General features: G+C 38.6%; 2 protein-coding genes across 12 annotated transcripts in view; one reads left to right on the top strand and one right to left on the bottom strand.

The window, feature by feature from the left end:
• AGPAT4 (1-acylglycerol-3-phosphate O-acyltransferase 4) overlaps window positions 1–23,840 on the top strand; it is a 1,427,829-nt gene that overhangs the window by 545,447 nt on the left and 858,542 nt on the right. The gene's annotated exons all lie outside the window — the stretch shown is intronic.
• LOC115851264 (protein SET-like) lies at window positions 6,258–7,792 on the bottom strand. The gene is given in 1 exon segment (XM_030853000.2): window positions 6,258–7,792. A coding segment is annotated over 1 exon segment (879 nt). The 3' UTR covers window positions 6,258–6,913.

Here is a 23,840-nt window from a genome sequence, read left to right as displayed (position 1 = left end):
ATAGATAGAAAAGTGCTAAATTCCTTAACTTGAGATGTCTGGTTTTCTTTAATTAACAATAATCTTTTGAAGTTCCGATTACCTGTCCTTTGTTGCAAAACTTCTATGTAACGTGGCCCCTCCCCTTGCCTCCTAGTAGCAGTTTCTCAGAGTTATCTGAAACACTGTCTCCTGAGCTGCAGTCCTTATTTTGCCCCAAATAAAACTTAACTCGCAGCTCTCACATTGTGTGTGTGTGTGTGTGTGTGTGTGTGTGTATATATATATATATATATTTAAGTCAACAATATGCATGCTAGCCCCTAAGACACTATCTTTGTTTGATTTTTCTAAAAACAGAGCCTGAAACGTAGTGTCCCAATGGTTCATTCAGGAGGTGATGCTGGGAATCACAGTGAGGAGCTGGGAAAGTGAGATATGGAAGGAAGGAAAGCCAGTACAGAGTGGGTAGTTGAGCTTGTAGTGCACTGGACAGTTGGGGCGCAATCTCAACAGGAATCTGAGAAACCATGGAAAATGCCTGCAGAATTGTCCCTCCAAAAGATGGGAAGCTGGAGCATTTATCTACCAATCCCTACACTCTGTTGGTTAAAGATTGCTTTTGGCTTCTTGGGGCTATGCTTCCAGCCAGGCTGTGGCTTCAGAGAAAGCCCTGAAGCATGGAAGCTCTGAGATTCCCTGGGGCTCTTGAGATAGGATACTGGGAGTGTGCCAAAAGCTGTGTACCAAGCTAAACTGAAATAAATTGGACCATGGGGATATGGCATGGGGCACAAAAGAGCATCTACTGAAGTCCACCCCTTATACTGCTCAGTTCTCCTGGGCTCCACATTAAGTTCACTTTGTCACTGATTGTTTTCAAGGGAGTAGCCTGTTGCAATCCCCAAAAATAGATTTAAGATAGGAGGCGTGGAAGTCCCCACTGTTGTACCTGGACTAAGGCCATAATTCATATTCATCAATAATCTTCAACATCCCCATTCTAGATTTCCTTCAACCTCAGCCAACACTTTAGCTGGAAGCTTTCTCACTTGGTGCATGACTCAGGCCTCCATTCCTGAGTGTCCAAGCCCTTGACAGACTATGGTAGCCTTCAGTTGAGTATTTACTGTTACTACCATATATAATCATCCACAGATGCCCAATGAATCCCCAGGTTCCAGATATACTCTGTCATGACGCCATTATGTAGTAGCAATCCTAGTTTCTCATGATTCTCAGGGCTGATCATTTCTCCCAGTATAGTGACTCATTTCTTTTCCTGCTGCAGGCAGAGCTCTAAATGACCAGGTAGTTATCATAACTTCAGGATCAGTTGAGTCCTTACTCTATCCTAGCTCAGGAACCAGGACCTCTCATAAGCAGTGCCAAGACTCGAGTGGATGAGAAGCATAAATTCTGTTAAGTCAGTCACTAGGAATCATGGTGAGAGGGGACAATTTCATTTTGACCTCTTGTTGCCCAGACCTTTTTATTCTAGTTTTTGGTGACACAACATCATGTATCAGTCACTGGTTCAATGAATATACAGTATCTTAGGAATACCCAGCCTGTCCCTTAACTAAGTATTAGATAGACCCTTCCAACATCCTATTCGGTTGGCTGCTTTCATGTGATACAGCATAGAATTGAATCAATGAAATCTTTCATCCTACTTCCCACTGTTCCATTTCCTTCACCATTAAAAGAGTTCTTCGATTCCATGCAATGGCATATGTGATCTCGTTTTGGTAAAGCAGGCATTCTGAGAGTGCTTGAATAGTGGAGCTGGCAGAGGCATTGATGTCAAGAAAAGCAAATTCTTATCTGTAGTATGAGCAATTCTGCTAAAGACGGGTTACCAACTCCTCCAGAGTAGAGGTTCCTATGTAATCAGCAACACTTTTAATTAATCCCAGGGCCTGGCTTTCCGCAAAGTGGACCTTTTGGCCCCAGACATGAGCTTTTTTAATGTTGTCAAGTAGACCCTTTCACTTTCACAGCTTGCCTTCATTTGTCCCTGAGAGCTGTGGTAGAATCATGTGTGCTAAGGGGATATGGCATGGGGTAGAAAAGGGTTTGTCACAGTCACTTGGCAAAATATTCAAACTCGTATTGTGGCACAGAAGCCCCAACCCCTATGATCTAGCCTTGTCCTCTTCTCTGATCCCACCAGAGACTCCACTGGAAGCTCAGCTTCATGTGGGAAAGGATTTGGTCAGTGTTGTTCACTTCCATACCGTCAGTATCTGGAACACACTATGGCCCTTGGTAAGTGCTAGAAATAGATGTGAATGAATAAATCTTATAACCAAGCATTCCTTTGCTCGCTGTGTTCCAACCGCAACTGTCCTTCCTTCTGTTCTTCCAACTCAGAAGCTCATTCCCTCCTCGGGGGTCTCTGCATGAGCTACCCTGCCTGAAATGCCTTCCCTCAGACCTTGGAATGGGCAGCACCTCTTCATCGCTCTGTGACCAACTTCAATATCACTTTCTCAGAGAAGTGTTTTTGGTCACCTGTTTTAAAGTATCTCCTTCAATTACTTCTTAACACTTATTTATATTTTATAGTTTGGTATCATTTATGATTAGCTGAAATTGTCTTGTTAATTTGTTGAGATGGTCTGTTTCCTCCTACTAGAGCAGAGTGTGTCTCCTATTTACAGCTGTTTCCCTTGTACCTTGACACTGACAACAATGCAAGGTACTCAATAAATATTTTATTAAATGCTTGAAGAGCACTATTACCTTAACTCATGAGGAAATACACTTCTTGTTGGAGGGTTTTGCCTTTCTTTGAAAAACCATGTGTTGCCCCAGTTGATTATTCTTCGCCAAATATTTGGCAAAACTATTGAAAGTGATGCACTGTACTGTAATACCCTGGTCTTCCTATAGAACATTTTAATACCTAAGAATAATATGTGTACCAACCCATTCTTTCACACAGTGGCTAGTTGTATTGAGAGGGTTGTACATTTGGTCAATAACTCCCCAATTTTTTTCCCCACATCTTTTCAGCTCTCTTGGATGATTGCCTTTTTGCCCTAAAAGATGGATAGACATTTAGCATAGTCATTGGTCTAGTTGGGAGGCCTTGGTATTGAACACTCCATGAAGAAGCATTTCCAACCTGCACATTGTAGAGTTCAGATTAGGGAACAATTAATCTCCCTCTGTAAACACTAAGAAGGAACTCACTTAGGCTCTCAGCCACACTTCCTTGTTATGGAGAGAATCATCACCTCAGTCATCATGGTGTCCCACTTGGCTTTCTTCCCCTGTTTCATAATCCTTAAACCTCTTTTTTTTTTCCCTCTCTCTCTCTCTTTACATTCGGAAGCCTTTTTTAAGGAACTCTGCAGTGTACCAGGAGATGGGATTTCTAGGTTATATTTAGCTATTCACACTGTGAGGTTCTCCCTTCACACTTGGTCTAGCTTCCCATGCATAGAAAGCTACAATAACCTTTTTCTTCTCCCAGATAGACAAGCTAATTACTTCTCTTGTTCGTCTTTATGCACAGTCTTTTCCGTAAAATATATTTAGGTTTCTTTGGGGTTATTGCATTTTTTCCCTTCAGTGTATTTTTCTTATTCGTGTCTGCATGTTGTCATAATCACCTTTTTAAAAAAATGAATAATTATATAAGATATTTTGGGGGTTTCTATATTCTTGTTTCAGAGGCTTGATTTATAAATAGCTTCTTTTTTGCTGGGCTTTTTATGAGTATCAATTTTTAAAATGTGCTTCCAACTGAAGTTGTTAAACCTATTGAAACATAGACTTTAGTTCTCTGAAGATCTAGATTTTACTTGCTGTCAATGCAACTAAACCTCAGTCTTTGCCATCCTGAGCAGCATTTAACAGTACTCAGTCTTCTGCATATATGCAAAGATTTGAGTCCCTAAGTCTTAAGACCTCATTTACTCAGTCATTCACAGTGAAGTATATATCAAATGAAACGAACCAGCTAGTTTCTAAATGTGTGCAGCTCCAGAAAGAAGCATACGGTTTTATTAGCTAAAATCATACGAGACTAAATCATACCAAAACTACATACTAAAATCATATAAAACCAATCTTTTGAAGACAAAGGGGACTTTAACACCTACTTTTTCCACACACAGATTTGTTCTGCGTCTGGTTCCAGTGAAAGCTGACTATTTCTTACGAACTCTAGACTAGTTAAGTTAGAAATGGCTTACATTGTTGATGTTGACGTTGTTCCTGTTCCAGTAGGAGTACATTACAGAGGGCAAGATCGACATCAGAAATGGCGCATTTTAATGGATTTCTAAGAAGAGAAACAGTTGTAGATATTCACTGATGCAAATAACAGTGATGTAAAGCTGTTCATTTGTTTTCTTTTATTTAAAAAAATATTAAAATGATCCAAGGAGAGTGAAAATCAGGGTCAGTCCCTGCATGTCCAGTCTGAGCTCTATTTGAGGGCTTTCATGAATCAAATCTGCAAGTCTAAACCTGATACTTGGTTTTAAGGGTTAAGTGTACCTAAAATAATAATGTTAAAGTGATCAGACATTTTTGTGTAGAATAAAAATGTCTGTTGTTAGTTCCATTCTGTCTTATTTTGGTATGGTGAAGCAGGACCAACTAAAGCAGTATTAATTTCAGTCAAATTGAATAGAATGGCAAGGCTATGAGATAAACTGGGAAACTGAACAAACAGGATCCAAATAACAGTCCTTTGAAGTGAAAATTACTAGCATCGCTGCCGTAAAGTGTAATGTGCCCCTTAGCCTAATCTGCTTTCAGAAAAATAAGCCTGCTTCTTTTCCTTGTGAAACAAGGAAGTAAGGTTGGAGATGAAATGGACGAGAGTGTGAGAAGCTGTGCAGTGGAGGGATCCAGAGGGAAGAGAACAAGCATTTCCTTTCTGGGGGAAAGTCATTTATCAGAGAATAATGACTAAATCCTGGTACTGTAGATCAGCGGTTCCTGGACGTGTGGATTTTTTTTCAAAATTATATTTTGAAAATTTTCAAATATACAGAAAAGTTGAAAGAATTGTACAGTGAACATTCATATACACAGGACCTAGATTCTGCAATTAATATTTTATTGTACTTTCTTTGTTACCTAAATATCCATCTATCTATCTCTAATCACTTACCAATCTGTCTTGGTTTTGAGGCATTTTAAAGTAAATTAGAGACATGATTACATGTCATCTCTAAATACATTGCTACATAATGAACACCACTATGTAGAGTTCAATACTTGTGTATCATTTGCTTTTTTTAAGTATATATATTTTTAATAGATCTTTATTGGAATATAATTGCTTCACAACACTGTGTTGGTTTCTGTTGTACACCAAAGTGAATCAGCCATATGCAGACCTATGTCCCCATATCCCCTCCCTCTTGAGCCTCCCTCCCATCCCCCCTATCCCACCCCTCTAAGTCATCGCAAGGCACCAAGCTGATCTCCCTTTGCTATGCTGCTGTTTCCCACTAGCTAACTATTTTACATTCGGTATAGTATATATGTCAATGCTACTCTCACTTCACCCCAGCTTCCCCCTCCCACCCCATGTCCTCAAGTCCATTCTCTATGTCTGCATCTGTATTCCTGCCCTGCAACTAGGTTCATCAGTACCATTTTTTTTTTTTTTTTTAGATTCCATGTATATGCATTAGCATACAGTATTTGTTTTTCTCTTTCTGACTTACTTCACTCTGTATGACAGACTCTAGGTCCATCCACCTCACTATAAATAACTCAATTTCATTTCTTTTTATGGCTGAGTAATATTCCATTGTATATATGTGCCACATCTTCTTTATCCATTTATCTGTCAATGGACACTTAGGTTGCTTCCATGTCCTGGCTATTGTAAATAGTGCTGCAATTAACATTTGTGGGACATGTCTCTTTTTGAATTATGATTTTCTCAGGGTATATGCCCAGTAGTGGGATTGCTGGGTCATATGGTAGTTCTATTTTTAGGTTTTTAAGGAACCTCCATACTGCTTTCCATAGTAGCTGTATCAATTTACATTCCCACCAACAGTGCAGGAGGGTTCCCTTTTCACCACACCCTTTCCAGCATTTATTGTTTCTAGATGTTTTGATAATGGCCATTCTGACCGGCATGAGGTGAAACCTCATTGTAGCTTTGATTTGCATTTCTCTAATAATTAGTGATGTTGAGTGTCTTTTCATGTGCCTCTTGTCCATCTGTATGTCTTCCTTGGTGAAATGTCTATTTCGGTCTTCCGCTCATTTTTTTTTTTTTTCATTAGGAGACTTTTATTTTAAAAGTGTCATCTTAAACTGCAAGGATGTCCGTTAAACATCACAATTAAACATGCCAAAGGAGAAGCCATGTTGTCGAAATGCCCACTTAACCCACCCAAACATCTCAAACCCACCCTTTGCTGACCTTCTATAATCCCATTTTTTTAAGTTTTTTTTTTCTTTTTTTAAACAAGAGAAAGTAGACAGATGCATGTTGGTAAATGCTAACTGTCCATATTCACATAGAGACACAGTGTAATCTCTGAGCCCAGTATACAGAGAAAGGAGGAGAAAAACTAGAATTCTATGCACTACTACACAGGGACCTAGCACCCTCCAGCTTCCAGCAGAGCTAAGGGAGCAGAAGGTTTTTCTTTTTTCCCACAGAGCATGGTGGTGTTGATTCCATAAAGTTTTTGTTGAGACAGGAAGGGATAAAAATGAATTTGGAACAGAGAGGGGTAGAGATTCTTTTCCCACTGAATTCTGCTCAAGGTATTTCCCCCCAAAATAAGTTGTGAGCCATGGTATAAAGGAGAAAAGAGACCTCAAAAACAGGGCGACTGAGCACAAGAGGAGGAGGAGAAAAAAAAAAAAAAAGACTGCAACTTGCTCCCAGGGACTGGAGAAAATTAACAGAGGAAGGTGGGAATCCATCAGTGTTCCATTAGTCATCTTCTCCTTCATCTTCCTCTCCTCCCTCCCCCTCATCATCATCTTCATCTTCTTCACCTTCAGCCTCATCCCCTTCTTCATCAATATCTTCCAATCCTTCTTCCTCTTCATCATCATCATCATCTTCTTCTCCTTCCCTTTCCTCATCATCCGTGTCCAGAACCAAGTAGTACTGTTATGGATTTGGCCAAATATCATCTTTGATGACCTCTCCTAACTCATCTGCACCTGCATCAGAATGACCAGTAAAGCAGGTGAAGAAGCTTTCTGGGTCCTCATGCTGTCTCTTCCTGCTGGCTTTATTCTGAGTTTGACTTGAACGTTTTGTCACATCCTTTCCGGATTTCCATTTGATTTCAGTGGACTTTGAAGATGGATCACCACTCTCATTCAGATGAAATTCTTTGGAGAGAACTTTATTTTCAGAGTAAGGGTTTTCATCAAAATAAACATCTATTCTGTAACCTGATTTAATATCTTCAAATTCTGTCACTTGGACTCTTGTCAAATAATGCAGCGCCTCTTCGTCCTCCTCCTCAAGCAGTGCAGACACTTGTGCATGGTTAACAAATGTTGTTACCCAAAAATGTGGGGTTTTGGTGAACAATTCCGACCTCTTCTGAAAAAATGGTTGGCGGAGTTTGTTATATTTCTGTTCTACTTTCAAAATCTCCTCACTGGCTTGTTCGTTAAGTCTGTCTATTTCATTTTGTACGTCATCAATGTGTTCAATTGCTTCTTGCTGTTCTTTTTCTTCCTTCGGCAAGTTCGGAGAAGCAGACGTTTCCTCTGGCCTGCAGGCAGGAGTCCTTCTCGGTTTCTTCGGGTTCTTTGCTTGGGGTGGAAGTGAAGACTGGTGTTCGGGGGCCATGCTGGGAGAAAAGCCAAGAATCCACTCAAGGGAAGAAGCTCGTACCAGGAGCTCTGAGAACTCTTCCGCTCATTTTTTAATTGGATTGTTTGGTATATCTTTCCAGAATCTTTCGTATATATATTAGATGCCAATACTTTGTTAGATATATGTTTTATGACTATTTTCTGACAGTCTGTAGGTGGTTAATTCATTTTCTGTATATCATCTTTTGCTGAAGAGACATTTTAAATTTATTACTCTTTTATAGTTATTGCTAGAGTCTGTCAAAGAAACCTTTGCATAATCTCAAGTCATAAAATATTCTCCTATGTTTTCTCGTAGACGTTTTATAGTTGTGGCTTTTCCATTTATATTTAGGATCCAGCTCATGTTAATTTTACTACGGTGTTAGGTATGCATACCTATATGGATATGCACTCATTCCTTTCCCCTTGGTTGACTTTGTTCATCAAAATCAAATACCCATGTATGTTTAGGTCTATTTCTGGGCGCTAGATTCAAACTAACACCATTTCTGTATAAGGACACAGTAGAGGTATCATTAGTAATACTTGACAACTTTGAGTTTTCACATGATACCCTCAATAGATTTTCCAGGACCTTTGACATAAAGATCTGGAATTCCCAGCATAGGAGTATATTGCATAGAAAATACTTAGTTTCTAATATTATTTGTAAAAATTAATGTTACTTTTTTGTGGTAGAAATATCCCTCCACCGTCTTCATAAACTTGGTGGAAAACTTCAGACGACACATAAGCTTCTAATGTTGTTCTATAACTTACAAGCCTTTCTGCTATATTTCACTGTAATAAACATTTCAGTGTAAATACAATTTCTGAATTCCAAATGATGTCACTTTTTAAGATTTCTTTTGTTGTATAACAAAATTCCAGAGTACCAAATAATTAGGGCGTTCCCATGCATAGCATTCACACTCTACATATAAAAAGTACAGGGCTTCCCTGGTGGCGCAGTGTTTGGGAGTCCGCCTGCTGATGCAGGGGACATGGATTCGTGCCCCGGTCCGGGAAGATCCCACATGCCGTGGAGCGGCTGGGCCCGTGAGCCATGGCCGCTGAGCCTGCACGTCCGGAGCCTGGGCTCCGCAACAGGAGAGGCCACAAGAGTGAGAGGCCCGCATACCGCAAAAAAAAAAAAAAAAAAAAAAAAAAAGATTGTCCACTCGAAAACTTCTTTTGATAAATACTAAGTAGCAAGTTTTCTATGACCATTGTAAAATAACAACTGTTACATGTCTACTTGATTTGCCCTAGCATTTCCACAACTAGTCTTCCATACTTCAGCAACAATCTCATCCATTTCTAAATGGGCATACTTTCTCAACCTCACATAACTTATTCATCTTTAAATGCCCTTTCACATAAATAATGTCTCTTTCATTTTCATCTTAGTTTCACATGCGTACATTCTTAAATGTTTGTCAGTCACTGAGCAGGGCTATTCTTCCAGGACAGTGGGGTTGGTTTAATTGGGATGCAAAGCTTGTAGCTGCGTAGGGCAGGCACGTGAAGCCTCATTCCAGATTTGTGGGTGCAGAGCAGATGCCGGGCACCAGGGGCAATGGTAGACTGTTGTAGAGTGGATACAAATGTGCACAGCACTCCCTCTCTTTCACTCACATTCTCCCCTAGACAGCACTATTGGACCGAACTCTGCTTTCTAAAGGCATCATGCCACGCTGTGGGGCTGCTCCAGGCGGTGCAATGTGTTATGATGCTTTTCTAGATTACTGTTCTGCTTAAAACTCATTTTTAAAAGAATGATTTCCTGACTGTTCCCATATAGTCAGTAGGAATTCTGTGCAGACGTTTTATCACTCAGATGTGGAAAGCATTACCTGTTTTTCTCTTTTCTCTGTTTCTGTTTTCTCTGGCTAAAAGTTATAGTACAAGTTATATTTTTTCCCTCTTTATACCCTGTAGTATTTATGGATTTCCAGAATGTCCCTTTGGCTTAAAATGAAGCAGTATGTTATACAGATTAGGAGCTATAATTGTTAGGAAAATGCTATAGGGCTTTTTAGCAAGTTACACATCACATTTGATTAATGAGAAATAATGGTAGACAGCATTCTTTATAGAGAAAATGTATTTATCATATTTCTTTCCTTAAAATAGATGTGATTTAACAGGTGAAATGTCCTGTGATTCCTCTCCTTCACGCAGACATAAAATTGATAGCCTCTTCCATATGGAAAAGAGTATGACATACACAGGAAGTTAGAGACATTGACATAATTGTCTTCAAAGTACAGACAGGCCTGGCACTTTGAGAAATTTTAAGTCGGTATTCACTCTATGAAATGATGGAACATAAATGAATAATAATATTCCCGAGGAACTGTAGTCATATGAGGAACTTTCTTTAATGTAAGTTGCTAAGATTTAGGGAGAATCATTTGTGTATTTGTTTGTTTTGTATGTTAACAAGTTTTATGTTTGCATACAAGGAAGAAGTGTCTCATGGAGATAATATATTACAAATTATGTTTCAGTTATAATGGTTGATTTAGTGAATTTTTTAAATTGAAGTATAGTTGATTTACAATGTTGTATTCTTCTGTACAGCAAAGCAACTCAGTTATACAAACATATACATTCTTTATATATACATATAATATTATATGAATACATATTTATATTCTTTTCCATTATGGTTTAAATACAATTTTATCTCTACTTAATCAAAGCTTGTTGATTGCCTTTGAGAGGATAATATTCTGCCTGTGTTAGGCAAGCATTCGTAGATGGTGCACACTGCCTTCCCAGGGCCTATTTGCTGTTGTATACCAAGCGTCCTGGTCCAGTGTCCCCATCACACTCTGCAGAGGATTGTGCTCTCACCCATTCTGTAAGGAGACCTTGTGTGCTCACATGGTCAGACGTGGCAGACTCCGTGGATAAACCTGTGAGCTTTAGTAGCGAGGTACTTGAACCTAGCCAGACTTCTCTCATACAGTCTCCTCCTTGGAACCTGGGAAAAGAGCTAATGCTGGAGTAATGTATCCTCCCTCAAAGTTGAATTGGGTGGGTCAAGAGCCACCCTGTCCTCTCTACTGGAGGGATTCTGACACTCATTCTTGGGAGAGCTCTTCCTTAGCTTGGTCCTTTTGTTACCTCTGCTCGACAGAAAGTACCATCTTAAGGGATAGTTCCTTAAGTTCCAGCATGGTCAGATGCTTCAAATAGTTCTCAGTAAACTGGATAAACAAATAACAATTGTCCCAATTTGGGAACTTTTAGGGGCATTTGGGGATATCTCTTATGGTGAATTGTTCCAGGATAATTAAAGATACTTTCCTGGAGACATTTTTCTTCTAAATAACAAGTTACTTTGGGAAAATCTAACTGATCATTCTATTATGCCTTGTGATTCTTGTTAGTAAGCCCATAAAAGTATAAATAATCACAGCAAAACTGCAGACAGCAGGAATTCTAGTCACTGGCAGAGATGATGCCAAATGAGGGCAATGTGATTCCTCTGGAAGATCCAAATCCTGAAGGTGTCCTCACTACATTTTGTGGAATGTACGACCTCATATTGATATATTCAGTTGCAAAATAATGTCATGGGGAAAACAAGACATGCAGATATTCATGGGTCTTAGGAAACCATTCATCTCTCTCACTGGAACCTGAATATTAAGTCTAGAACCTTCCTTATCCCTACAACATCCATTTACCCCATAAAGTGACCTATTTATATTGCCATTAAGCCATCCTTAAGATTCTATTTTGTCACTAATGATTAACAGTTAGTTTCCTAGATTAAATACATTTCCTAGATTATATTTTTAGAGAGAATATATAAGCTTGATTAAAATGTCAATCCAGTAAATATTAATCTTATTCCTACTATGTGCAAATTACTCTGCTGAGTGCACTAGAGAATAAGAATGTAAGTAGTACCAAGTACCTGTCTTCATGATATTTGAAAATCTAGTGATTGGGAGCAGTGCATAAATAAGGGTAACGTAAAGAAAACTATGGCCACTTCCATAAGGTAAGCATTAAGTACTATTGCATTTTAGAAAAGGAGTGCTCACATATGAGCATCGATGTAATGCTCATAGGTGATTACTAAATAAAAGGGAGTATTTAAGATGGACTCAGAAGATAAGTAGAATTTAATGGCTAGAGATGTGCAAGGCAAAGGCATTGAGATAGCAAATCATCTGATGTTTTTAAATGCAGAGCCTCTAAGGATGAGTATGGGAGAGTAATAGGAGGTACAAATGCACAGGTAGGTGGTCTAGGGTTAGGGCTAGGGTTAGGGTTAGAGTTAGAGTTACTGTGGATGGCCCTGAATGCCAGCATGGAAACTGACCTTAATCTGGTTATTAGAGGAGAGCTAATGACCATTCATGAACAAAGGAATGGTGTGAAGCCACTGTGCTCTCGCAGGAACACACTAGCTTGGGACTGGAATATGGACTGCAGAGAGGAGGAGACAGAGGAGACTGCTAATGTGGGACTAGTGGGAAGACTATAGTAGTCCCAGCAACAGGTAACAGGGACCAGGAATCGTGTTTTTAGGAACTGAGTCGCACAAGAAGGGGGCAGAAGAGAGATGGTCATGTGCAAGTCAAGGAAGTCAAGTCAGAAAAGAGGGGATGGGCAACCAAATTCTAAGGGGAATGTTTGCAAGAAGAGGTGCCTAAGGAAGACATTTTAAAAAATTCTCCTAGATGGTCCATAAGATTTAAAATGTCACCATGTGTAAAATGGTTGCAGAATATTTTATTTCCTTCTCTACATCAAATAATACACATTAACCATAATTTTGGATTGTATTTAATATCCACATGAATTAATATGCATGAGAGGGCAGGCTCGAAGCAAGTTCAAATTTTATCCAGACATATAACCTCAAGTTTCATACATTGCTTTTCAGTGGGACACGTCTCTTGCTCAAGTAGGTGGTAAGCTTCTGAAATGTAGATGTTCTTTTCTTCTTGTAGACCCAGAACAGTGCCGAAAGTGAGCAAGCAGTAAACGCTTCATGATTCATTTATAGTTAAATAATTGTGATAAGTAGAACAGGTATTTGTGTTCTTTTCTGCTTTTATGCAATCACAATGACTTTGCTCACTTAAAACTTTGGCCTTTTACACTTGCACAAGATAAGAATCCTGTTTTAATGAGGTTAGAAAGGTAAGAGCAGCATATTTTCAATATTCAGAATCACTGTGATGGGAAACAGAGGTGCAGCATGTACTATTTCCTGAGGAGAAAGTAGAGACCAACCATTGAGACAGAAAACTGATTTAAATTAATTAATTTTTATCATCTTTATTGGAGTATAATTGCTTTACAATGTTGTGTTAGTTTCTGCTGTATAACAAAGTGAATCAGCTCTATGTAAACATAGATCCCCATATCCCCTCCCTCTGAGTTTACTATTTTAAACTATATGATAGATCACATCTGTAATCCAGAAAAACCTTCCTAATGGTATTCCTTTTTAAAATTTTAGTTATTTAGCAGAACCTTGTATTATATTACCTAGGTTTAATCAACTAAATAGAAATTATTAGAAAAATCTGTTGCATTCTGACAATTATATTCTGGTCCATGAGTTGGCTTCTAATAGATGATCAAAATCAATAGACTTCTAGCAGGGAATCGCAAGGAAAAATATCATGGAAGAGTTTAATATTAAATCACATATTACATTAAGAAATTAATACAAATTCTCCTTATAAAATGCAAGCTTTTGATAAAATACAGAGACCACTAAAACCTCAAGTCCACAATATACATGATAGCAAAAGTAAGAAATTGAATAAGGCTACAATTTGAGGGAATGAAAAGCCGTAACTTTTTGATTGTTTCTTGATTCAAGACATCTAACCAGTTTTGCATTATGGTCTCAGAAATATCTGGTAAAACTGTTGTAGAACATTTTGAAATTAATTTAATCTACTTTCTGTGTAATAGTGCATTTTTACATTATCAAATTACAAATTATCCTGAAAGAGCATAATCTAGGCCTTTGGGATGTCTTTTGAATTTCCTCTGTACTAATTAAATTTCCTAAGCATTTATGGAGTACCTCTTATGTGCCAAGCCATTTGGTATATTCTTATGATACAGAGATCCATCGTGTTTTTCTCTGTGCCCTTAGAGTCCACCTTCTAGCAGGAACAGCTGTTTGGTAAAGCACTTCTAGAGAGCATGAGATCTACTTGCCACATATGAGGCATGACCAGAATGCATTACTAACCTTGATGAGGAAGTAGATCATTCCTGTAGGAGGAAGTAGGAGAGTTAAATTAGGAGGGAGAGGAGCAAGGTATAAGGGTACTCCGTAAAAACCAAACAAAACCAACAACTAGCATAAAGTCTGAAGCTCCACGATTTTTTCGGGATTCACGGAGACGCTCTTGGAGATGGTGCATTGTTTGCAAATGTGTGTGGGACAGAGGTTTGGGAGAAAAAGTCAAGAGATAATAGAATTAAAAGGAGAGCAGAAAGGGGACCTAGGATGGGGAAGCAAAAATACAGCCCCCAAATGAGTTGGTAGTAGATGTTTTAAATCAGCCAGATTAAAATGTATCGTGAGGTTTAAAATGATTCCTGATTGCTAACTCAATAATTTAATCCTTTTCAGTTCTACCATGAAGAAATAATTAGAAATGGCATCAAAGATTAATGCATAGAGATTTTCACAAAATGTTATTCACAACCAGGAAGTACTAGAGACAACCCGAGCATGAAAGGGATGGAATGATTAGGCAAGCAAGTTTCCAAATAGGGCCACATGGTCTGGAGACTTTACAAACCACACATTCCTGACGTCCAGCTCTGTACCACCTGTGGAGAAAGGGAGGGAAAATTCTCCGCCTATCTTGAGTAATCTTACTTTTGGATGATTGGATGTAATTCCATCAAATAGTTCTGTTTTACTATATTTGCCAATCAATATAAGGATGTAAATATTCAAAATATTGAGCTTAACGAAGGAAAAAGATCTAGGGGAAGGAGCATATTTGTGACTCATCTTACTCTTCCTGGCCAGTCCTCTCCCCACTTTTATTTATCGTAGATAAATCAAATCAAAGAATCAATGAAGGGTCCTGGTTTCCTTCAGCCCCTTACATACTGTAGACTTCATACATTCTTCTATACATACTATTGAAAACTGTTTTATTGTCACTTAACACCTTTTGGTTTTAGTTCCTTCTTTAATTGAATTTGTATTTCCTTTGGTTCTTTTTTCTTTTGTTGCTGAGGACTTAGCCAGGTCTGAAGATTTACAGAATGTGGCTCGTGTGATGAGCTTTGATGAAGGGAAGTTTTCCCAATAATTGAGATTGCAGTCAGTGTTTCAGTCTTTTGAGATCGTTCAGTTCTGTTCTTTTCTGCTTGATAGACTTTACCTTGAACGTTAGAAGATTTCATCCATGAAACTTATGAGATTCTACCTGGTGCCTTTCAAGTTGAAATTCAGTATTAGTTCTGTCTATACTCCTGGCAGGCAAACAGAGCTTCTTAAAAAGAAAATTCAAATACAATCCCAAATTCTCTGATGAGAGTAGATAGGAATTTTCATGGAACAGATCTGTATGAGCAGAATCAGGATTGATTTTCCCCTGACTTACTTGACTATTTAAATTAATTTTCACTTGATTGTTTTTTTGTAATTAAAGTAGTGATGCCAAAATATCAGACGTTTGATGACTAAGAACTGTGTAGATGAAGAAGACAGTGTTAAAGAATAGTAAGCCTGTGCCAGGAGATAAATGCTACGTTTTATTCATCTCCCTGACGGAAAGTAATTTTTCTGTGCAAACAGCTAAGTCATTTTGTTAATGATTTACTGAAAAGTTCATAAAGGATTTTGAAGAAGACTTCATCATCTGAAATCTAGAATTAGCATCCTTCATTTTAATATCTTACTGTGTGAAATAGGCTGTACTCTTATGTAATCATGAAAGAGTATTTGCCAAAGGAAGAAAAAATGTCTATATATCAAGTTTCCATAAATATAAAAAAAATAAAAATCATTGTGCCCTATTAAGAAAGAGGCTATGAGTTTATAAGGAAAATAAAACAGGTTACTTCAATTAGTTTTTACTACTTTGGTCAGTTCTGATGCATAAATAACCAATTGTTTTTCTCTTCTGTTTTATATAACAATTTTTTAGACGCATCAAAAGTTAATAACAGTGAGGAGATAGACAAAGCAGTTCAACAAAAATAACAGGTGTTCAGGACAACAAATAGGACTTGTCCAGTGCCCTCTCCTAGAAACATACTCCATCTTATTTCAGTCCTTTTACTCTAGTTCTAGTGTCACTAGAGTTAAGGACTTTCAGTATTTTCTTAATATATTAACATTTTTTGTAAGGTACCACTTAAAAAGCAGTCCTCTCAGAAACCTATATTGCAAGATTTGGGGGCTGAATTGAAATGAATTTTTTATTCCTTATAAAAGTGAAACAAAATTTTCAAGCATTTTCTTACTTTTTTTCCTCCCAGTTCTTCTCAGCTTTTTTTGTTGCTTACTTAGGGTATCCCTGTTATGTTGAATGAGTCACAGTGCAGGGTAGGTAGAAATCAGAATACACAGAGGAGACAGATGTGTCTTCAGAGGCGTTGGCCTATAACCAGCATTTTCCAGACTCTGATGGGAAGAGTACCAGCTCCTCAGTGTGCCCTCTCTAAAGCGTTTCATGGTCAAATAAATTTAGAATGTGCTTTACACTATTTTCCAGTCTTGGACATCTGCAATCATGTTAGCATTCTAAAAGCTCTATTTCATTTTTAAAGTGTTGATTCCTATTCATTTATAGATTTCATAATCCATGAATAAGTTGCAAATTGCAGTATAAAACTACACTGTCCTGGACAATAATGGAGAGTCATGACTGTCCTCAGCATTACCTGCTTATTCTTTCAGTGTCTTCACCATATTCCCTTAAGTACCGAGTCTTCATTCCTCCCAAAAGGGTCACTTATTACCAAGAAATACATATTGTGTTTCTCCAATATGTATGTGAAAGAACTATAAACTGCTGCGCCTGATTATTTGATCATTTACATCAGTTTTCACCTAATTTCAATGAGCTTGGTTAAGGTGATGGGGCTGACTAGTCTAGGAGTGATGGGGGAAAAATTAAAAGCTAAATTATGATGCTGCCTTGTTAGGGAGATTATTGTAGACTAGTCAAGAAGGGTGTTATGGAGAACACTGTGATTCAGCTGAGTCTAGAAGCACGAGGCAAACTGAAGGAGAATTAGGGAGAATTTGGAGAACTGAGGTGACACACATCCTGGGAGATTGGCTAACTCTGTGAGTCAGTCACAACAAGACCACAAAAAGCTCCCTGAGTGGTGTTTGCTTTTGGAAGGATAATATGTAGTTCCCTGGCATGAGTCACTTGGTGCAGGTCAGTCAAGGAAGAGCTTTTCTCAGAACCTCTCCAGTCCTACCATCTAGCAGCCACTAATTATACCTTGGGAAAAAGTGCTTTTGTCCCTAGGAGCTCCTGAGAAACCCTCATTATACAAAATCCCTTAGTTGTAATGGATCCCCAGCGTATTAAACCTAGGGATACCTAAAGCATTACAATTATCTGATTTTTTCTGCTTAATAATGTTCCACAGAAGAACTTTTTTTTTTTTTTTTTTTAGCGGTACACGGGCCTCTCACTGTTGTGGCCTCTCCCGTTGCAGAGCACAGGCTCAGGACGCGCAGGGTCAGCGGCCATGGCTCACGGGCCCAGCCGCTCCGCGGCACGTAGGATCTTCCCGGACCGGGGCACGAACCTGCGTCCCCTGAATCGGCAGGCGGACTCTCAACCACTGCGCCACCAGGGAAGCCCAGAACTTTTTATCTTAGTAAACTAATCAATGTAAATTAATTATCATGTATATCTAAGCGTAGGCAGTGTTTATTATGTCTCATACACTTTTCATCTTATAGAAATAGATTCTTGCTCTATGTGAGGAAAAAATTGCTTTCAAATTAAACACATTATGTCATTTGAAGATACTTTTATCTTCATAACTTTTTTCATTCTCTCTCTCTCTTTTCTTAAAGTGGGATAAGACAGAAGCCTGTGTCCATTGGTTATGGTCCATGGTGAATTTTTTTTTTTTTTTTTTGTAAGACTGTGTGTTTCCAAAAGGAAAATTCCTCTGTCATTCTGAAAATAGTCTCAGGCATTAAAATATCACGTTCTAAAATGTCGTTAATTCTCTTTTCTTGTGGCTGCTCAGTTTTCTTGTGAAAGGCTTCTATGGACTAGATAAAAGGAGGGGAAAATCACTTTTCGCCTAAACCTTATAGCTTCCACAAGAAGCTATTCTAAGAAAGGACCAGGGAGGTGGAGGATTGAGAAGCTGCAAATATGGAGAAAGAGACTGGCATATGTTTAAATCATATGTTTCTGAAGTTTGAGCATGAAATTTCATTTTAGAAGAAGTTGCCCTTGGGAATAGAGGAATGAAGTGCTGGGCACCTGTTTGTCTGATGGCAACCAAGCTTGAGACAAACTCTGGGCCAACCAGGTTGCCCACCTGTGCTGCCAAAATACCCTCAGATTCAGCTCTGAGTGTGAACGGCGTGTGTTTCCTGAAGATTAGTGAAGAGACAGTAGAAGGTTCAGGTCACCTACTGAATCTTCTAAGCCCCAGTGCTCTCCAATATTCCAGCCATCTCTGCTTTTCTTCCTTTCTCTCTCTATTCTAACCTTAGAATCTCCTCTGCTCTCTCGTTTGCTTCACACAGATCTTCACTAGTGGCTTCTATAAGCTTTGCCAGTTTCTTTTACTTTTATTAGAAACTCGATTATATTATATAGTCCTCAGTCTCAGGTGACATTTGAGTGTTTTTATAGATTCAACCACCATGAATTAAAGCTCTGTAATTGTTTGACTTACTCCATCTGATGTGAGAAAAAAGAATAAACAAAACTGGACAGTTTCCTTAAAATAGGTAAATAGTTCACAATTTCCAGTCTGTATCAAGCATGAGCAAACCAGAGCTGCTTGAACATTTCCTCCATTCCTGGTATCTAGACAACAGGGCATTTTACCTTCACAAAGGCTGGCAGGCAAAGCTCTAACTCAGTTCAGTCTTTCTTTACATCATTTGAATGACATGTTAATGAGCCTTTGTAAAGGCAGGACCCAAATATGATTGTGCTGGATTTATTTTTCCCCGGTGCAGATCTTTTGCAAAATCCCTGCTGGGCTGCATTTCTTCTGGAGTGTGTCTTTTTTCAGAATAACAGCTTGATGTTCTTTTCACCTGAAACGGATACTGCCAGGGGGCTCCGTGCTCTAGAGCAGGCCTATAATAACAAGGCCTTGGTGTGGGGAGCCATGGAGATTTTGCCCTCAGGAACTAATTTACGCTCTCAAACTCTTGGGACAGCATATAAATCAGGAGTGAAAAATAGCAGAATCAGAAGAGCCCCCAAACTCAAATATTTTAAATTCACATTAAAAACATTTTGACAGTTTCTCCTAAGGATAAATTTGTACATTACAGATTTACCCATACTTGAGTTATAGCTGCGATGGGTCCTTTTCACTGTCATCGTCCATCAGGTAATTTTTAAAATATCCTCTATTTCTGAACTTACTGACATGTTTATTTTCTTTAAAGGACACTGCCATTACAGTGGATTTGTTCAGTATTGGAAATGTTGCAAGAAGCTAGTTCACTGAATTCCCATTGTATTTCACTGATTCAAGGAATCTACATTTTAGGAGGTAGAATCTATCCAAATGCTATACTTTGGGGATTAAGATGCCTATGATAAAACCCATGGATGTATTTATAATGCGTAACACTTTCCACCACGAAGCATTCATTCACAGTGGGCTTATGTGTTCAGAGCAGTACACCCCAGTGTTCTCGGTGCTCCTCTAGAATTCCTGCTCGCCCATCAGCCTTATTCCCTGTAGACCCTCCCTCCCTCTCTTGGCTGCCTTTGCCGTCTGCACATTAGTGCACAGCACTGGATGCAGGCATGCTGCTTGTGCATAGATCTCTGTGTCTTACTTACAAATAAATAAGCAGGATTTTCTGTCCTGAAAGGGCCCGCACCCTGGCTGCTTACGTGAGCATGCTCACGTGCCAACTCACTTGGACCTGACGTCCTCTAAAAACTGATGTCAACTTCTGCCTTGGCAGGAAGTATAAAAGGAGGCTTTATTACATATTGTCTTTGCCTCTCAATTCATACCCATCATTGATGAAAATCTGACTTGTATCTCAGAACTTCCTAAGTTCCTGACTGCTGGTCTGTATTAGATCTCTATTACCCATGGCCCTTTGGCTTTTTGTAGGGAAGAGAAGAGGCATGGCTGACTCAAGAGTATATTCCGAATTACAGTTTCCTTTTGCGTGTTTGGCTAGCTGTTGCTCCTTTATTTTAGACCTCTTCCTGCATTTCAAATATATGGTAACTGATTATGTTTTTGCACTCTGGCATATATCACCTTGGCTTTTATTTATTTGTGTGTGTGTATGTGTGTGTGTTTTGTTTTTTGTTTTTTGTTTTTTTTTTTGTATTAACTTCATAGGATCCTTGTAAGGATTAAGTGAGGCTTAATAGCAAGGCTGCTATTACAAGGATCTCAAAACTCCCTGGCTTCTAATCATTGGTTTTTCGGCAGCTCAATTATTATCTGATAGTTATTTTATAGATGCAGAATCCACAAACGTAGTTAGTTGGATCACATTAAGGGGTGGTATTATCAGAACTATGACACCGTGATGCGCCTGACTGTCCTTTGACATTAGATGATCCTCCAGGCCAGCACTCACTTGCAGCTGTGCAGCCTCTTCTTTGGGTTGTGCCAGAGACTTATTGCTTCACTGTGTCTCCTTGGAATTCTCTCTTATACTACTCACGACTATCATCCCATTTTATTATTAATAACGTATTTCTTCAGACATGTATAATACAATTACCTTGATTAAAAATTTCTTAGTTAGAATTATAACCTAGTAATGCCTCCCTAGGTATCAGGTTATCATGGCCATGAATGAGATCATCCCAAATTATCTCTCTGGTGATCCCTAATTTCATTCTTAAAAGTATGACTTAAGGGATTTCCCTGGTGGTGCAGTGGTTAAGAATCCGCCTGCCAGTGCAGGGGACACAGGTCTGACCCCGGGTCTGGGAAGATCCCACATGCGGCGGAGCAACTAAGCCCATGAGCCACAACCACTGAAGCCTGCGCACCTAGAGTCCGTGCTCCACAACAAGAGAAGCCACCACAATGAGAAGCTCGTGCACCGCAACGAAGAGTAGCCCCCGCTGGCTGCAATTAGAGAAAGCCTGCGTGCAGCAACAAAGACCCAACACAGCCATAAATGAATGAATGAATGAATGAATGACTCAAAATTGGGGTTAAAAGCACCCTGTCCTTACCTTCATATACTAACTACACCTTAAAATGGGAAGTTAATGTATTCTTGAAAAGTGCTTCCTTTTTTATCAGAAAAAAATAACTATGTTTTCTAAATCTGTAAGATGCCATGAAATCATATTGAGTTGGGCATCTGGAGTGTTGAAGGGAGCTTATTATTGCTGGATCTGTTTTAAGGTGGTAATCACATTTGTCTTACATCTCTTACATCATTGCCACTTCCTTCTCTGTGCTGGATGCTGTGGGAGTGCCTTGTGTTTGTTCACTTGAGGGGGCAACATCAATATAAAATCAACTAAAGAAAGGAATTGGAAATAGCCAACACAGAAGTTGTCTGATCCTGTATCCTTTTAGAAAAGAATAAATAGAATACTGACTAAACATTTATTTTCAGTTTTGTGTCATGATATACACAGAGGAGGGGATAGGGTTGTCTCAATAGAAAATATAGAACACATATGAAAAAACCTGGAGGTTACAAAAACTAAGTACATAGGAATATAAACCAAGGTCTTACATGTCAGTTCGGATGTTTTTAGCTTCGTATAACAGCAGGCTCATTCATGACATGTAACAAGTTCAAAGGTAGAAAGATTCCAAGACTGAGTAACTAAATAGCTCATGGCCCAGTTTGACTATCTCTGTATCATGGCCCAGTTTGGCTATCTCTATAGTCTACTATCCTCAGTATGTGATGGCCAAATGTCTATGTGTATGCTATATACCAAGAGAGACAAGTTATCCCTATGTGTAAATATTCCCAGGCACAGTGGCCCTGGCACGGTCTAAGGCACATGAGACTTAGCACAAAATAATGAGGTGGTCCTCATTTGTAGAAAAAATAATTTCCCAGACAACTAAATCACTGTGTGGGGAAATCCCTATTGTGTTATTCCATATATTCTTATTCTGAATGAAGAATTGTCTTTATCTATTTGAACACTGGCAAGAACTATTGGCCTCTAGGTCATTATCAGATAGCTAAATGCTTAGAGCAGCAAAATGCAGAGCTTTATGTTTACATATATAAAAGGTTTTTAAAGGTTGTATTGCCCATGGTCAGAAGAAGAGTTCACTTTCATTAATAAACTGTATAGAAGTGAATACCTCCACTACAGGAAGGCTGCAGAGACTTTTCCCCATTGGAAATTTAATCTGATCTCTCTTCTAATTAGTGATTAAAAACAAATGACCAATGGGAGTTATAGGGAAAGGCCTGAATACTTGATTAAGTTCTGAAAACTAAAATTGATGAGTTGGTACTATGCTAACTTATCCCATCATGTATTAGCCCTTTCATGTTTATCCTCATACTTTCACTCAATTGTAGCCTTAAGTCTTACTGAAAAAAAGGAGCAAATGTGTTTCTTCACCAAAGCCGGTGAAGTGTTTATTGCCCATCAGGTATGTTTATCTACAAAGCTGGATGCCGTGGATAACGGAAATATGGCCAAGTCAGAGCAAAAATCCAAGATCACAGTATAATGGAGTCACCTTAGCCCTTGGAGTCTGGGCTAATACAACTTTTATGGGGGGCAGAAAGCACTTCAAGCTGACCTAGATGCTGTTTTTGAGGTGCCAGTGGTCAAATAGGGCAAATGCGTTTAAATGGCTTTGCTGATGTAAATAGAAATGGTTTGGCTCCAATAACATGAAATCCTAGGAAAATATATTTATTTCAGCAGCAAATGTACTAAAAGTAAACACGTAAAAATATTAGTCTGACCATCACTGAGCTATAAAATAAGAGTTTTAAAATTGTTCAGGGGATAATTTGGTTTTGCCTTTGGTTTCTCCCTTCATCAAATTAAATTCTATTCATCCTTCAAGGACTCAACCCAAATGCATTATTTTCCATGCACCTTTCATGATTACCATTTACCCAAAATCAGGGTATGTTCATTTGCTTACTCGTTCATTTATTTATTTGTTCATTCATTCATTCATTGCCACTCTGGTTTCCCTAGCAGACAGTGTTAGGAGCAGGGTTACCAGATTTAGCAAGTAATAACACAGGACACTCAGTTAGGTTGGTATTTCAGGTAAATAATAAGTAATATTTTTAATATAAGTATGTCCCATGCAATATTTGTATTGTACTTACACCAAAACATTATTTGTTGTTTATCTGATTTCAAATTCAGTTGAACTTCCTTTTTTTTAGCTGGCAACTCTATTTAGGAATGTCAAGACTGAAGGGCAATTAAGACACTCTTGGAATATGTTAGGTGATGGAGAACCTCAAATAAAACAGTTAATGGAAAGATCAGTTAATAGAAAGGAGAGACCTAAAAGAAATTCAGGATGTAACATTAACATAAGCTGGTATTTTTTTTTTAACATCTTTATTGGGGCATAATTGCTTTACAATGGTGTGTTACTTTCTGCTTTATAACAAAGTGAATCAGTTATACATATACATATGTTCCCATATCTCTTCCCTCTTGCGTCTCCCTCCCTCCCACCCTCCCTATCCCACCCCTCCAGGCGGTCACAAAGCACCTAGCTGATCTCCCTGTGCTATGTGGCTGCTTCCCACTAGCATAAGCTGGTAATTGATAAATGTTAGTGGTGAAGGTGAATGGTTAGAGCTCTAGTTCAGGTGACCAAGTAGATTTTTGTTCAAC

Source organism: Globicephala melas, chromosome 14 (assembly GCF_963455315.2).
Source record: "Globicephala melas chromosome 14, mGloMel1.2, whole genome shotgun sequence".
NCBI lineage: Eukaryota > Metazoa > Chordata > Mammalia > Artiodactyla > Delphinidae > Globicephala > Globicephala melas.
Note: the sequence above shows the minus strand (reverse complement) of the source record. Positions and strands in the feature narration are given on the sequence as shown.